The sequence below is a fragment of the Dendrobates tinctorius genome, unplaced genomic scaffold, assembly GCF_039654945.1.
Source record: "Dendrobates tinctorius isolate UK_male_01 unplaced genomic scaffold, ASM3965494v1 ptg000062l, whole genome shotgun sequence".
Lineage (NCBI taxonomy): Eukaryota > Metazoa > Chordata > Amphibia > Anura > Dendrobatidae > Dendrobates > Dendrobates tinctorius.
Genome location: NW_027361730.1, coordinates 25,651,132 through 25,668,329, shown reverse-complemented (window position 1 = coordinate 25,668,329; position 17,198 = coordinate 25,651,132). Strand labels below are relative to the sequence as shown.

Below are 17,198 nucleotides of genomic sequence, written 5' to 3'. Positions count from 1 at the left end.
TGAGATCTGGTAACTGCGATGGCCACTCCATTACAGATAGAATACCAGCTGCCTGCTTCTTCCCTAAATAGTTCTTGCATAATTTGGAGATGTGCTTTGGGTCACTGTCCTGTTGTAGGATGAAATTGGCACCAATCAAGCGCTGTCCACAGGGTATGGCATGGTGTTGAAAAATGGAGCGATAGTCTTCCTTATTCAAAATCACTTTTACCTTGTACAAATCTCCTACTATACCAGCACCAAAGCAACCTCATACCATCACATTACCTCCACCATGCTTGACAGATGGTGTCAGGCACTCTTCCAGCATCTTTTCTGTGGTTTTGCATCTCACAAATGTTCTTCTGTGTGATCTAAACACCTCAAACTTGGATTCGTCTGTCCATAACACTGTTTTCCAATCTTCCTCTGTCCAATGTCTGTGTTCTTTTGCCCATATTAATCTTTTCCTTTTATTAGCCATTCTCAGATATGGCTTTTTCTTTGCCACACTGCCCTGAAGGCCAGCATCCCGGAGTCTGCCCTGAAGGCCAGCATCCCGGAGTCAATTAAAAGACACCTATTCCCGTGAACAATTGATACAAAAAAAACAAAAAATTGAGGACAAAAAAGCCCTATAAAAGGCTACAATAAACTATCTATACCCTTCCTTACCGTGGAGGTTGGCACCCTAATAGATACGATTGTTTGGCGCCCCCACTCAACGTCGACTGACCCTGTCTCCCCTATCTCACCCTAATTACAAAGGTGGGAAAACAATGTTCAATAGATAAGAAATGAAGGAAGGGAAAAAAGAGAAAAAAACCTTTAGGGATAAACAAAATATTTGATCACAATAAGAGGATAGCCAGGGCAATATGCCCACACCTCAATTATAATAAAAGCTACCCAATTGAGGCCGCTATCAATATACCTCAATAAACATTATCAAACATTGTCAAAAACAATTTTTGCCTATTAAAAAGAACAAGGGGCCAGAACCACCATACTCTGCTATAAGCATACCTTACAAAATGTAAATATTATAAGGACATAAAAAATCCAACAAATAGAAATTTAGCAGTATATATCATATGGCGGAAATTTGGCACATGCGCACTTGGCTTGATACGCACGCTGGCCTTGCTTTGGAACACAGCAGGGGGAGAAAATGAAAACATTTAGCGATTGGCTGGGTAAATTGAGTGACTTTCATCTTCTATGACCGTGCGCTCAATGGGCGAAGCTGATACATAGTCTGGATATATTGCGGGGGTTATTTAAGTTGATTCCTTGAGACCGCCGCCATGCCTTTTTATATCTTGTTATCTGGAGCATCATGGAGTATATCCAGGATCAGTGGTACTAAAGTCTGTGGCCTCCTGATGAACAGTTACATCGGGGAAACGCGTCGGGGCGACTTTAAATGATAAGTAAACCACTAGGTGGTGTCTTATTTATATGTTTTCATCTGTCTGTTATGAGACAATTTATTACTACCATTTAGGTTTATTTATGGCACCACTTGTGGTCACTTGATTATCAGAGGCGACTATCTGTGCGAAATTTTCGCCATATGATATATACTGCTAAATTTCTATTTGTTGGATTTTTTATGTCCTTATAATATTTACATTTTGCATGTTATGTTTATAGCAGCGTATGGTGGTTCTGGCCCATTGTTCTTTTAATAGGCAAAAAATTGTTTTTGACAATGTTTATTGAGGTATATTGATAGCGGCCTCAATTGGGTAGCTTTTATTATAATTGAGGTGTGGGCATATTGCCCTGGCTATCCTCTTATTGTGATCAAATATTTTGTTTATCCCTAAAGGTTTTTTTCTCTTTTTTCCCTTCCTTCATTTCTTATCTATTGAACATTGTTTTCCCACCTTTGTAATTAGGGTGAGATAGGGGAGACAGGGTCAGTCGACGTTGAGTGGGGGCGCCAAACAATCGTATCTATTAGGGTGCCAACCTTTACGGTAAGGAAGGGTATAGATAGTTTATTGTAGCCTTTATAGGGCTTTTTTTGTCCTCAATTTTTTTTTTTTTTTTTTTTAATCAATTGTTCAAGGGAATAGGTGTTTTTTAATTGTATTATTAAAATAATTTTTTTTTTATGGGAATACATGTTCACTAAACTATGTTATATTCCTTTGTATATATAATTGGTTTGTTATGCCAGCATCCCGGAGTTGCCTCTTCACTGTAGACGTTGACACTGTCGTTCTGTGTGTACTATTTAATGAAGCTTCCAGTTGAGGACCTGTGAGGCTTCGATTTCTCAAACTACAGACTCTAATGTACTTGTCTTGTTGCTCAGTTGTGCAGTAGGGCCTCCCACTTCTTTATACTGTGGTTAGAGCCTCTTTATGCTCTCCTCTGAAGGGAGTAGTACACACCGGTGTAGGAAATCTTCAGTTTCTTGGCAATTTCTCGCATGGAATAGCCTTCATTTCTAAGAACAAGCATAGACTGTCGAGTTTCACATGAAAGTCCTTTTCTTCTGGCCACTTTGAGAGTTTAATGGAACTAACAAATGTAATGCTCCAGATTTCTCAACTAGCTCAAAGGAAGGTCAGGTTTATAGCTTCTCTAATCAGCCAAACTGTTTTCAGCTGTGCTAACATACTTGGATAAAGGTTTTTAAGGGTATTCTAACCATCCATTAGCCTTCTTACACAGTTAGCAAACACAAAGTACCATAAGAACACTGGGGTGATGGTTGTGGGAAATGGGCCTCTATATACCTATGAAGATATTGCAATACAAACCAGACGTTTGCAGCTAGAATAGTCATTTACCACATTAAACAATGTATAGAGTGTATTCCTGAATCATTTAAGGTTAGCTTCATTGGAAAAAACTGTGCTTTTCTTAAAAAAATAAGGAAATTTCTAAGTGACCCTAAACTTTTGAATGGTAGTGTACCCTTACAGTGTTAGCACAGTGGATAATCAGTATTTTACAGTCGACACTCTGCCATAAAGTGGAAAATCTTTTAAGAGCGTGGACTCTAGGGGCCAGACTGGCCATCTGGCAAATTCCAGAAGGACCGATCCCTGTATTGGGCCGCTTGATCACCACCACTCCCTCTTCAGCAGCATGCACGTCAGGCAGGATTAGCTTGCCTTGCGCACCCAATCGTGCTACCAGGGGGCGTCATGCTATGCTGTTCTGTGCAGCCCTTTGGCCCTGCTGATTCAGCTCTGCAGTTCGATTGTGTGTACAAGCAGCAGTTTCACATCGCCCGGCGGGCACTGTGCTTTGGAGTAGTACAAGTGCCGACCTGGCCATCCCAGTATTTCAGATACACCCACACTGCAGGATTAGAGGGTGGGCATGTTTGCTGATCTCACGTCACCTGCGAGCCAGCCGGGCTGATTCCATGGAGAGGAGGTTCTTAGTTGAGGTCAGCAGAGCAAGAGTGCAAGGGGGCCGGGGCAGGAGGTCTCTAACAGGGTCGAATCTTGCTTTGTCGTGGTGTCTGCAGTCGCTCTGAGGCAGGTGAGATGATTTAGTGCCCAGCTTGAAGCTAGATACAGATCGAGTCGCACTATCAGTGGGAATCATCGGCTCCAGCATTCAAGCTGCAGCAATAGCTCACAGTCCCAGTGCGACTGCAGACAGCGGTGTACAGGATCATACACTGGCTGCAGGACATCATACACTGCATATATAAATATATACATATATAGAGCCATATATTATATTATGTCCTGTAGCCATGTCCAGGAGTGCATATATCATAGTATACAATTCACAGTGCATATAGTACATACAGTGTACAATGATATATCCTACACTATGTGCACAGGCATCTGATATTATATGCAGGACAATATGTGATGATAAAATATCTGATGCCTGTACTCAGTGTAATACATAACATGACATAATCCTGTATATAACATCCAATGTCTGTACACATAGTATAGGATATAGCAGGGATGTAATATACTGTGTGCACAGATATCAGATGTTATATACAGGGTAATGGGTGACTGCTGTAATATCTGATGTCTGTAGTCATAGTATACAGTAACGTAGCTACTGGGGAGGGCAGAGTGGACGGTTGCCCTGGGCCCTCTCGCTCAGGGGGGCCCACCTAGAACTACACTGCCCTAATTAATCAGCATGTATAATGCGCATATACAGTTAAGCCCTGCGGTAGAGAAGGGAGACACCATTTTCCTGCGCTACTGGTCTTGTTCTGTAGACCGTAGATTGCTTTATTCCTGCAGGCTACAGAACGACTGAGGCTTCTATGCACGCACAGGACGTCAGAGCCCTGGCACGATGACGCCATCGAGCTGCACCAAGACTGACGTTTGGTGCATGTATTGACGCCATAAAGCACGTTGCCTTGCTGCAGGACTCATCAGGATCCTGGGTTAGGTGAGTATATGATTTTTTAAATTAAAACTTGTGGTTTGATGTCGGGGCATCATGAACTACTGGGGAACCTTATACATATAGTGGGGGACCCTGAAAGAGTGTGGGGGCCCTCATACATTTTAGGGATTAATCCAGCAGCCATTATACAGCTTGTGGACTAATGCAAGGGCCATTATACATAGAATCATAGAATGTTAGAGATGGAAGGGACCACCTGGGTCGTCATCTGGTCCAACCCCCTGCTCAAATCAGGATTCACTAAGTCATCCCAGACAGATGTCTGTTCAGCGTCTGTTTGAAGCCTTCCATTGAAGGAGAACTCACCACCTCTCGTGGCAGCCTGTTCCACTCATTGATCACTAACTGTCAAAAAGCTTTTTCCAATATCTAATCCGTGTCTCCTCCCATTCAGTTTCATCCCATTGCTTCTAGTCTTTCCTTGTGCAAATGAGAATTGAGATGATTTTTCTACAATGTGACAGCCCTTGAGATATTTGTAGACAGCCATTAAGTCTCCTCTTGATCTTCTCTTTTGCAAGCTAAACATTCCCATATCCTGTAACCGTTCCTCATAGGACAGGGTTTGCAGACCGGTCACCATTCTGGTCACTCTTCTCTGAACTTGCTCCAGTTTGTTGATGTCTTTTGGTACAGTTTGGGTACTAATGCAAGGGCCATTATACAGCTTGTGGACTATTGCACTTGGCATTAAAGTTTTCTAGGGGGCAATTTTACCATCTTGAGAGCACAAAGGAGGCATTATTACTATGTAAGGGGCACAGTGGTGGCATTATTGTGTTGGGCAGTAAGAGGAAACATTACTATACCACACAGTAGGTGAAGTAATACAGACACATACAGCAGCAGCTCGGTATTGGGGTATCAGCAGGATGGGAAGGTTGTGCAGGTTGGGAATAGATGGTGACAGTGCCTGAAATGTGAAAAAGTCAAATATGTCTTTGTTGTAATCTCTACAGATGAGTCCTGGCTGGAGAAGTTGTCATTAGAGATGAGCAAATTTGTTAGGATTTTGTCCCCGAATCTGATTTTGACATTCGGGCCATATTAGAACAATAATTGTTCTGAATCTATGTCTTTTGATCGGTTCCAAATATACTCTTCAATTTCTTCTCCCATTGACTCTAATAAAGTTCGGCTGTGTTCAATGACTATTGCAAAAACAATATTCGATTCCGATCATATTCGGAACCGAATCTGAACAAATTCACTCATCTTTAGTTGTCATGTCTGTCTGGGCCAGATGGAAAAGATGGGAAAAGTGAACAATTCCATAAGAAGGAAGTCAGATGTAAGACACCATCAATTACTGCACTGTAATCTCTTACATGTCCTGCAGCACTGGTAGCTACCACCATATGGTCACCATGTGACCGTAATATAAAGCTTGGTCTTTTGAGAAATTTTTGGTGGCTCGGTGGTTAGCACTGCAGCCTGGCAGCACTGGGGTCCAGGGTTCAAATCCCACCAAGGACAACATCTGCAAGGAAGTTTCTATGGGTTTCCTCCGGGTACTCCGGTTTTGCTCCCACACACAAAAGACATTCTGATTTGGAATTTAGATTGTGAGCCCCAATGGGGACAGCGATGATAATGTCAGTAAATTGCTGAGTAATAAATGGCACTATATAAGTGAGTGAAATAAATATTAGCTCAGCTGTATCTGACTTTTTGCATCCCTGCCCCTCAGCTATATGAAAAGGCTACAGCGGCACTATGCAGGGCGCACCATCCTACCAGATCCAGCTCTGTATGTAAAATAGCAACTAAGAGCAATAAATAAGACTGCGCTGTAATGCCGGACGCAGCTGTGACTATATGTTATACAGTTGTGTTACACACACCTTACTTCTTGTAACATACAGCCGCACAAAGATATTACACATTCACCACGCGACAAGTGGGCCTATGTACCTTCAAATGCCAGGGCTGAATTTAAGTCCCAGTCCGGTCCTGCTAGGGGCTCACACTACAGCAACATTTAAATACCTACCTGGGTGTCCAAGTCACCTCCGTCCGTCTCCGATCACTGCCAATTAGTAGCTTTTTTTAATATTAAACTTTTGTAATTTCAGCTGAAGTGACCAAGGCTGAAGTCCATAGGAATGTTCTGTAAAGCTACATTTACACTGCACTAATATTGGGAATTAATGTTCCTAGAAATACTTCTTTCATGAAAATCATGTAGTGCGTGTTAACATGGTGCTGATCATGAATGAGCAACACTCATTCATCGGGTGAAATAACCTTTTGATTTGCTTAAAAGATCATCTATCTCAGCATATAATTCTATGTAAAAAAAAGGACCTGTCCTGGTGAGAACAATGGCAGCGCAGCCTACGCACATGGAAGGATGTTACCAATCTTTGTGTGTATAAATATTCAATGTGGTTTATCGGTCTAAAAAGGGTATTGAATTGCCGCTGAACTAAACAAGACTTGCACTGCCGAGAACAATGGCAGCCTATGCGCACAGCACACATTGTTTACTTTGGTCTGTTTGTGTAAACAGGAATACAAACAAGGGGCGGCACGGAGGTTCAGTGGTTAGCACTGCAGATCTGGGGCCCTGGGTTCAAATCCCACCAAGGACAACATCTCTAAGGAGTATGTATGTTATCCCCGTGTTTGTGTGGGTTTCCTCCGGGTACTCCGGTTTCCTCCCACATTCCAAAGACATACTGATAGGGAATTTAGATTGTGAGCCCCATCAGGGACAGTGATGATAATTTGTGCAAACTGTAAAACGCTGCAGAATATGATGGCGCTACATAAAAAAAAAAAATAAAGATTATTAGTATTAAACAAGAGAAAATCGGTAAGTAACCTGCCGCTTGTCAGTCTGTATAAAAGAACCCCTAGTCAAAATAAACCTGGTCTCATATCCTTCATCAGCAGCAAACCAGTAGACAGGAGAGCGGTGCAGTCTATGAGGAAGTTTGCACCAATATATGCCAACGAACCAAGTCCTAACACATTTGTTAAACTAGAGAAAGTCATCAACCCTTTAAGAGATATACTTTCATTTGATTCATCCTGGTTTTGCATTGTGGTGCATTTTGGAGAAATGCCATTTGATAACATGTGACATAAAATTAAGCATTAAAGAGAGCAGGTTAGCAAAAAATGACAAATCATACAAAGCAACTTGTGAGGGACACAGCCCTAGTAAAATCAGTTGCTCTTTTTTTTTCAGATATGCTACGGAGATGCACTGTTGGCATCTCTGCCCTCCCCTAGCTCCTGTGAGCCATCAATCAAGGAAGAAGGGGTGGAGAAAAATATAAAGCAAGTAGGTGGGAAGGTGGATCAACTGTTCCACCACACATTTTAATCAAGATATAATCCGTGCACCACTCTACAGTGCGTGCTAACATGGTACAACCCTCCACAAGGTTGTAAAACTACAATCAATTCCAAAACTTCAAGGCACCAAAGATCCTCCTTCACAAAAGCTTTATTGACCCCATTACACCTTTTTGAGGGCTTGGTAAAGGCCCTGGATGGCTGAAACATTGCATGTTTTTTCTGCAGGATTTTGCTTTTGCGTGTTCACTGGGGCCAATAATATTTTTGTGAAGGAGGATCTTCAGTGCCTTGGATTTTCGGAATTGATTGGTCCATACGTGGCGCACTAAACACTTCATTTGCAGATTATAATTAACAATTTTTGGTAAATGGTTTGGAAAATAAAAGTACGACTTAATAAGGTAATGTCGCTAATAAGATGCTGTGCATGCTGTGAACAGTTGTTTTGTGCTGACAGACTCCATTTAAAGTAAAATGCCTTTAGGAGCTAGGTAACCATGCAACATGAGGCACAATCACTGCAACCATTAACAAAAAAATAATTAAAATAAACAAAAATGTAAAAGTGAAGCTCAGCCTACACTGTAACATATAAAGACAATGCTTGTTAGTTTCTCACCGGATGAGGATTCCTCCCCCAAAAGCAATGACTTCTTAATATCCGTTTTAAACAGTTTTTCTGGTCTCCTAGTCAAAATTGTGACTGCACGAATCTGGAAAAATAAACTTAAGTTAAAAAAAAATAATAAAATAAAATTATCATGGGTGACAATGCAGTTTGGAAACCATGGGTAAATCTTTCGCTATTTTTGTAAAACTTTGCACCACCTATTAGCTGCGTTTTGTTGCAACATATTGCTGCAATTTTTTGGCACCCTGTGCCTCATTTTAACCCCTTGTGACTGAGCTAGTTTTAACCAGGCCAATTTTTACAATTGTGACAAGTGTCACTTTATGTGGTAATAACTCTAGAACGCTTCAATGGATCCCACTGAGTCGGAGAATGATTTTTCATGATGTATTGTACTTCATGATAGTGTTAATATTTCTTCGATTCACTAGTAGGACTTTTATGGATTAAAACGTGCGCTGCCAGACCATCAATCCTCACAAGTTGTGTACTTAATATATTTATTTCCCAACGCGTTTCGAGGTCATAAAACCTCTTCCTCAGGGGATGACATGTACATGTCATCCCCTGAGGAAGAGGTTTTATGACCTCAAAACGCGTTGGGAAATAAATATATTAAGTACACAACTTGTGAGGATTGATGGTCTGGCAGCGCACGTTTTAATCCATAAAAGTCCTACTAGTGAATCTGAAGATTTATGGCCACAGCGTGGTCATTTGGATGTGCAGCAAGCTGACCGCATTTCTTTATGCTTGTTACTCTCCTATATACGGTGAGTATAAATTACTATTTGATATCTTGGTTTTCTCAGATAAGACCCTATTGCGCTTTTTTTCCTTGCAGTTTCAATTAATATTTCTTCGATATGACTTGCGTTTATTTATGGAAAAAAAACTGAAATTTGGCGAAATTGTTGAAAATTTAGCAGTTTTCTAACTTTTAATTCTTATGCCCTTGACCCCTTCACGACATGCGCCATACACGTACGGCACATGTTACGTCTCTCCCTTTGATGTGGGCTCCTGTTTTCAACAGCTGACATGTGCCCCTAACAGCCGTGGGTGGAATTGCAATTCACCAGTGGCTGTTAACCTGTTACATGCCGCTGTTAATATCTGACAGAGGCATTAAATGTGAAGCGCATAACTAATCCCGCCCATCAGCGCCTGTGTCACATGACTGCGGGTCGCTGATGGGTTGGCATGACAACCCGAGGTCTGTAGCTATGAGTCTCAGAAAATGACAATTTTTTTTTTTTTTTTTAATAAACTTTGGACTTTTTTCGCCACTCAAATAAAAAAAAAAAAAAAAAAAGAACCTAGACATGTTTGGAATCTACAAACTCGTAATGACCTTGAGAATCATAATGGCAGGTCAGTTTTAGCACTTTGTGAACATGGTAAAAAAAAACAAATCCTAAAACCAGCTGTGGAATTGCACTTTCTTTTGCAATTTCACCGCACTTGCAATTTTTTTCCCGTTTTCCTGTACACTATATGGTAAAACCAATTATATATGGAAATTAGGACCACAAAACTGTAATGACGTAAATAATGTGTTATATAGTCAAGGATAAATAAAAACATGCTGCACACTCGAGGACTTGGTAATGCATAAAAAATGCAAGATAAAATTAGTCACAGAAAAATGAAATGTAAAAACTAAAATAAGGTAATAAAAATAAGAGCAGAAAAACGCAATAAAATAGAATAGGTAAAAAGAAGGATGAAAACTTTGTAGACAGCAGAATACGCAAAATACTGACAGGGGGATGGCACCAAGAATGAGAGAGAGAAAGAACGAGACAGAGAAATAGGAGAGATAGAGAGTGAGAAAGAAAGAACGAGACCGAGAGAGAAAGAACGAGAGAGAGAGAAAGAATGAGACCGAGAGAGAGCGAGAGAGAAAGACAGACACACACGGAATTTTATTCTGTACCTATTTGTTGTCCTAATTTCCATACATATATTTTCTATATTTAAAAAAATTGTAGGCCCTAAGAAAGGTCTCCGACCGAAACAATGGTCTGAATCATCTACAGACACTTCCTGCTGCATAGATAAATCACGTCTGAATCACTTGAAATTCCTCTGTGCCGTGGTATTTATATATAGTATCTGGTTCTATCACCGTACATGGTACCAAGTTTCTACCGCTGAGTGCCCACCATATTATCTCTTCTAAGGGTACATAGAAAGCTTAGAATTACATAAAACAACTGAAAAATTATGCAAACACTGATCCAATAATTGCAATAGCATGTCTACGAGACAAAGAACAGACTTACGTTTTTCTCCTTTGTAGTTGGGGTACTAGCAGGAGACTGGGGAAGAGGAATACTATTAACCAGCTCAAAGACTCCTTGAATTTTATAGTCCGAGACCCTTAGACGAAGTAACGGCAATTCACCAGACACCTTAAACCTACAAGCACAGAAAAAGACCTTCAGCAATCTGGAAATCTGGCGTAACATACACTTGTCTGCCAAGAAAACAGATTGTTGGGCAAACCAATGCTTGTAAAAATATAAGGCTGGCCTCACCAGAGAAGACCCAGCTGTTTGTGAGGTTCAGCGAGAGAGGCAGTTTATAGACAAGTATACAAATACTACACAGCCTTTTCTATGGCCGCAGAAATATTAGTCTACCACTCTAAATGATTGTAATTATTCCAATATCATACAGGATTTTAGGAAACAAAAAATACGTAGTTACTTACCTATAACGGGATTTCTCAGAGCCCATGACAGCACCACGGAGAGAGGGGATCCACCCTTCAGGGACACGGAACCTACAGATAAAAAGGGCGGTACCTCTCCCTCGCATCAGTTGGTTACAGAGCATCGGAGGACCTCCAGGTTAAATGACAGCAAATTATACACATTATCGTACTGCTTATCAAAAGAAAAACACTGTGTCTATTCATAAACACACTACAAACAGTGAAAAAAACGTACTCACCACACATGTGATGGGAGGGGATAAACAGGTGCTGTCATGGGCTCTGAGAAATGCCGTTATCTGCAAGTAACTACAAACTTTCTTTATCCCCATGACAGCACCACAGAGAGAATTACAGAGATTTGTAACTTAGGGAGGGACCACAGCCTGAAGAACCCTTCTCCCGAAGGTCAAGTCAGAAGAAGAGGCTAGGTCCAGCCAATAGTGCTTAAAAAAGGTGGAAGGTGATGACCAAGTGGCGGCTTTACAGATCTGTACTGTACTATTGATACCTCTGACCTTTCCGCCCAGGAGGTTGCCATTGGTCTTGTGGAATGAGCTTTCAGATCCTCAGAGACAACTTTCCCACTGGATGAGTAGGCTAAAGCTATAGCATCTCTTATCCATCTCGCCAGGGTACTCTTGGAAGCCTTTAGTCCCTTTCTAGGCCCCTGAAAAAACACAACAAGAGATCCTTCCTTCCTACACCTCTGGGTGGATTCTAGGTACTGAACCAGACATCTCCTAACATCTAATGTGTGGAATCTTTCTTCTTCCCTACTTCTGGGGTTAGAGCAAAAGGAAGGAAGGACTACCCCTTGGGACCTATGGAAACGAGATACTACCTTTGGCAAGTAGGCCGGGTCAGGTTTTAGAAAAACCCTATCATCCAGTACTCTTGTGAAGGTAGGACCGGTAGATAAGGCCTGTATGTCCCTTACTCTCTGGGCTGATGTTACAGCCACAAGGAAAACAGTTTTGAGTGATATGATCATGAGAGGGACCGAATCTAGAGGCTCAAATGGAGGACCTGTTAGCGCTGATAGGATCAGCTTTAAATCCCAAGTAAGTAGCTTCTGACTGACTATCAGCCTAGATCTTGCAGAGGCTATGATAAAACGTGCTACCCACAGGTTGCCCGCTGTATCCTGATTATTAAGTGCTCCCAGGGCTGCTACCTGTACCTTTAAGGTGCTGACTGCCAGGCCTCGTTCAAGCCCTTTCTGTAAGAACTCAAGAAACGCAGTAATTAAGACCCCATCCTGGACTCTTGCCCCTGAGGTGGACAGGAGTTTTTTCCAGGTCTTACCATAAGCTTTTGTGGTGACAATTTTCCTACTCTTTAATAGTGTAGTAACCAAATTCTCTGAAAAACCTCTCTCTCTCAACAGCACTCTTTCAAATTCAATGCTGTTAAATGAAAGTTCGCTGTCTGAGGGTGGAACACCGGTCCCTTAGAAAGAAAGTCCGGAAGTTCCGGCAGAACCCAAGGATCGGTAATCGAAAGCATCCGCAGCCAGGAGAACCAAGTTCTTTTTGGCCAGAAGGGGGCAATTAATATTAGTCTCGCCCTGTCCTTCCTGACCTTCCGTAGAACCGCTGGGATGAGGACAGTTGGGGGAAAGGCGTATGCTAGGCTCTGAGTCCACGGAATCATAAAAGCGTCTAGGGCCTGAGGATTCCCCCTGGGGTCTAGAGAACAAAAAGCTTCTACCTTTCTGTTGTTGATATTGGCAAAACAGATCTATTACTGGGGCCCCCCCACATTCCCACGATCTGCTCGAAAATGGACCGTTTAAGAACCCATCAATCTGTCCAGGTGCTCCCTGCAGTGTTGAGCCAAGTTCCTTACTATCAAGAAATCTTCCAGATATGGGACTATCGAAATGTCCTGTTCCCTCAGATGAGCCATCATTTCTGCCACTAATTTGGTAAACACCCGGGGGGCTATTGATAATCTGAAGGGGAGGGCTCTGTACTGAAATTCCCTTATCTCCCCTTTTATGGAAACCGCAAACCTGAGGAAACTCTGAGATCCTTTGTGAATGGGGACATAATAGTACGCATTGCAGAGATCCAGAACAGCCATGAAACTATTTGGAAACAGAACTTTGATGGTCGATTTTATTGATTCCAACTTGAATTTCTGTACTCTCACATATCCATTTAGTCTCTGTAAGTTTATGATTGTCCGATAGGACCCACCCGCTTTGGTCACCAGGTATAATGGGAAGTAAAATCCCTTCATCTTCTTCCTGGAGATCAAATTTCCTTATGAGGTCCATAACCTCACATTCTAGGGCCATTTGTTCCTGTGGAAAAGACCTCAGGGGTGTTATGACAAAGTTCTGGGGGGCGGGGAGGGAGTGGAAGTCTATCTAAAGGCCTTCCCTGACCAGACCAGATTCAGTATCCAGGGGCTGTTCGAGATTTTCTCTCCCAGGCTGGAAGGAAATGGGATAATCTCACCCCCCACCCCCACCCGGGAAAAACTTTTTATCTCTGGAAGAATTTCCAAAGAGGAACCCTCTGTCCTTCCTTTTCCCATCACCCCATCTATTCTGTTCCCTCGGGGGCTTTCTATGAAATAATTTTTTTTTCCGAAGTACCGTTTAAGTGATGGAGGGGCCAGGTTAGGGAATCCCTTCTTCTTATCCCCTGCTTTTTGAAGGATATCGTCCAGTGTTTCCCCAAATAAAAATTTTCCCTCACATGGGGTTGAGCATAGTTTAAGTTTAGTAGCAAGTCTCCCGGCCAGCACTTGAGCCATAGTGCCCTACTGGCCGCATTCGAGAGAGACGCAGACTTGGACATTAACCTGACTGAATCAGCTGATGAGTCTGCCAAGAAGGCAGCTGCACTCTTAATCAAGGGAAGATTCCAGTACTTTGCCCCTGGGTACCCAATCAGGCAGCTGTTTCTCTAACTGATGCACCCATATCATAAGGAATCATAAGGAATCTGGAGGCAAAGGTAGCTGCTATGGCAGGACTAAGATTTCCCCCGGCTGATTCCCATGCCCCTTTAAGGAAGGTGTCAGCTTTCTTGTCCAGGGGGTCTTTCAGTGTTCATGTCCTCAAAGGGGATGGCAATTTTTTTTTTAGAGGCCTTGGCCACCGCGACATGAAACTTTAGGACTTTATTCCATGATGTTGATGCCTTATCCTCAAAGGGGTATTTCCTTTTAAGGGAAGGTACCGACGAGTTTTTCCTGTCAGGTTTCTCCAACTCCTTCTTAATTAGGGGCTGGATGTTTTCATTTATGGGAAAAACTTTATGCCTCTTCTGGCCTAACCCCCCAAAACATTATGTCCTGCCCCGTTTTGTCAGGGCGAGGGTCTATTACCCAAATGGTAGATTTCCCTGCTTTTAACAGGGTACCTACTTTGTCTAAGGGAAAGCAGTGACACCCCCCTTTTCATAGTCCGAAGAGGAGGAGGAGTCTGATATACCTGAGCCTATGCCCCTGGAGCTAGAGGAATCAGACTGGGAGAATATGATGGATTACCTCCTTCTAACCTTATCCCCCTGTTTGAGGGACATAAAGGCACTTTCGACCTCAGTTTTGATTACAGATCTCAGCTCGGAGGCGTAGTCTGGGGTTTCCTTGCATAACACTTATCCTATGCAAGAATGACAAAGCTTCTTATTCCAGGATGCAGGTAATGCTTTGTCGCACAATGGGGCAGCATCTGTGCTTGGTCTTTCCCAATCTCTTCCTTCCCTAAAAAAGCAGAAAGGGGAACCCCAATTATAATGGTGAACTTTCACGAAGATCATTCACCCATCAGACGCAGCCGCAGGTACGGATTCTGGAGGAGGGGTAGGATCTAGTAAAGGGCTTGTTGGGGATGATGCCCATCATGCCAGAATTTCTGCTGCACTGCATAGAGTGGCTGCTGGACTGTCCATATCTCTGGTCTGCAGAAGGGTATCTCTTAGCCTGTGACTTTTATTGCTGCTGGTGGTGCTGCGGCTGGTCGCTGTCCTCCATGATTCACAGGGACTGCATGTAGCTGGAGCGTCTGCACACTTTTCCCTTTATGAATTTGCCGCCCAGCGTTCTGCGCTCAGTTCTGGTCCGCCCCTCCTCCTGCAGCTGTCCATGGGGAGCACATCAGCTGCCTATGTGCCAGCCGGGAACCAAGCCCAGGGGTGAACCTAGCCTCTCTGTTGCCTGAGGTGAACAGCAAAATGACGCCCCCCCCCCCCCCACACACACACACACAGTAAATTCTCATATCTATCCTGTAAAACTGAGTATAGTAGTGGACATTTTGATTTAGATAAATAGAAAAAAAAAATGTGTCCAAACACAAGGATGTCAGCGGCATCACACGCACATAGAAGAACAACACAGAAGTATCCAGAACAAGGGTCATTAATGGCAATAGTAGGCCTGGCACAGGGCCGGATTGGGACAAAAATGCAGCCCTGCCACACAAATCCCACCAGCCCACAAACTATAACACACCTCACCCCAATCAGTGAATTTTTGCTATACTTTGTTGTCCCCTCATCACTCTCTTTAAGGAGTTATTTGAAGAGCCACATGTGAATGGCACCACAGTGCGTATGACTGACCACAGCTCCATTTACATGGTGCTCTTCAAAGCTATGTTTTCCAGGATCATGGAGGGTCCCTGCGGTCAGATCCACAACAAACAGAAAATCATCCCCTATCCCCACATAATGCTCCGTACAGTATTATGTGCCCCATATATTACTTTGTACAGTATAATGGGCCCCATATAATGCTCCATACAGTATAATGGGCCCCATATATTACTGCATACAGTATAATGGGCACCATATATTACTTCATACAGTATAATGGGCACCATATATTACTTCATACAGTATAATGGGCACCATATATTACTTCATACAGTATAATGGGCACCATATATTACTGCATACAGTATAATGGGCACCATATATTACTTCATACAGTATAATGGGCACCATATATTACTTCATACAGTATAATGGTCCCCATATATAACTTCATACAGCATAATGGCCACCATATATTACTTCATACAGTATAATGTGCCCCATATAATTCTTCTCCCCAAACCCCGCTGCTTTGGTCTCCTCAGTGTATTCTGATCCTCCGCACTGCTTGGCACAGGGACATCATTAACTTTACGTATATAATTGTCCACTTGGACTGATAGTAATAGTGATTTGTTTGTACCCTGTTGTCTGGCGCTGGCCCACTTTATGGGGGTTCTGAGGGCATATGATTATACACCAGTAAAAAGTATGAGAGGCTCAATATGACCAGTGTCACCTAGTTTCCTACCCATCTTATTCTACTGGTACTGTGGGCACACTGACTGGTACTGAGGAAAAGAAAGAAAGAACAGAAAGAAAAAAAAACAGAGAAAAAAGAACAAAGAGAGAAAGAAAGACGAGAGAGAAAGAAAGAGGGGAAAGAAAGAAAGAAAGAAAGAAAGAAAGAAAGAAAGAGAGAAAGAAAGAAAGAAAGTCAAGAGAGAGAAAAAAAGAGATTAGAGAGATAAAGAAACAGAGAGAGAAAGATTCTATAAAGATACTAGGACAGGACAGGACAGGACAGGACATATCATGATCCGCTTACATGGCCGGCAACTCCGAGTCCAAGGCGATCCTGCTGTCCGCGCTGTTGGAGGAGGACACAGTGATGGATCTGAAACATTCCCTGAAGTGCCTCCATGGTTCTGTCACAATCTCCTCCCGAAATTACCGAATTTCCGTTCAGCTTCTAGCACATCACTTCCGGTAGAACGTCACATGCAAATTTTAAAGTACTCCGCGGGGGTCCGCCGTGTACTCCTGTGTCCGCGGGAAAAGTAAGCTCCCAGCTGGGGCAGTGGAACAGAATCTCTCTCAAAACCGAGACTGTCCCACTGGGAGGTATGAATGCTCCCCACCATACACCTTGTACACGTATGGCTCTGTACACATCATAAACACATGGTTCCGCTTTTTATGCCTCGCACACACACAGCTCCGCTCTGTACACCTCGCACACACACGGCTCCACTCAGTACACACATGGCTCCACACAGTAAACCTCGTACACACGTGGCCACGCTTTGTAAACCTTATACACACGCGGCTCTGCTCCTCACACCTCGCACACACGCGGCTC

General features: G+C 42.8%; 1 protein-coding gene across 2 annotated transcripts in view; it reads right to left on the bottom strand.

Moving 5' to 3' along the window:
- The window catches only part of VPS13C (vacuolar protein sorting 13 homolog C), a 518,321-nt gene that overhangs the window by 271,820 nt on the left and 229,303 nt on the right, over window positions 1-17,198 (bottom strand). For both annotated transcript variants that reach the window (XM_073579421.1, XM_073579422.1), the window contains 2 exons: window positions 10,627-10,762; window positions 8,327-8,420 (listed from right to left, as the gene is read on the bottom strand). In XM_073579421.1, the coding sequence (XP_073435522.1) occupies window positions 8,327-8,420; window positions 10,627-10,762 (230 nt within the window). The remainder of the gene's footprint in view (window positions 1-8,326; window positions 8,421-10,626; window positions 10,763-17,198) is intronic.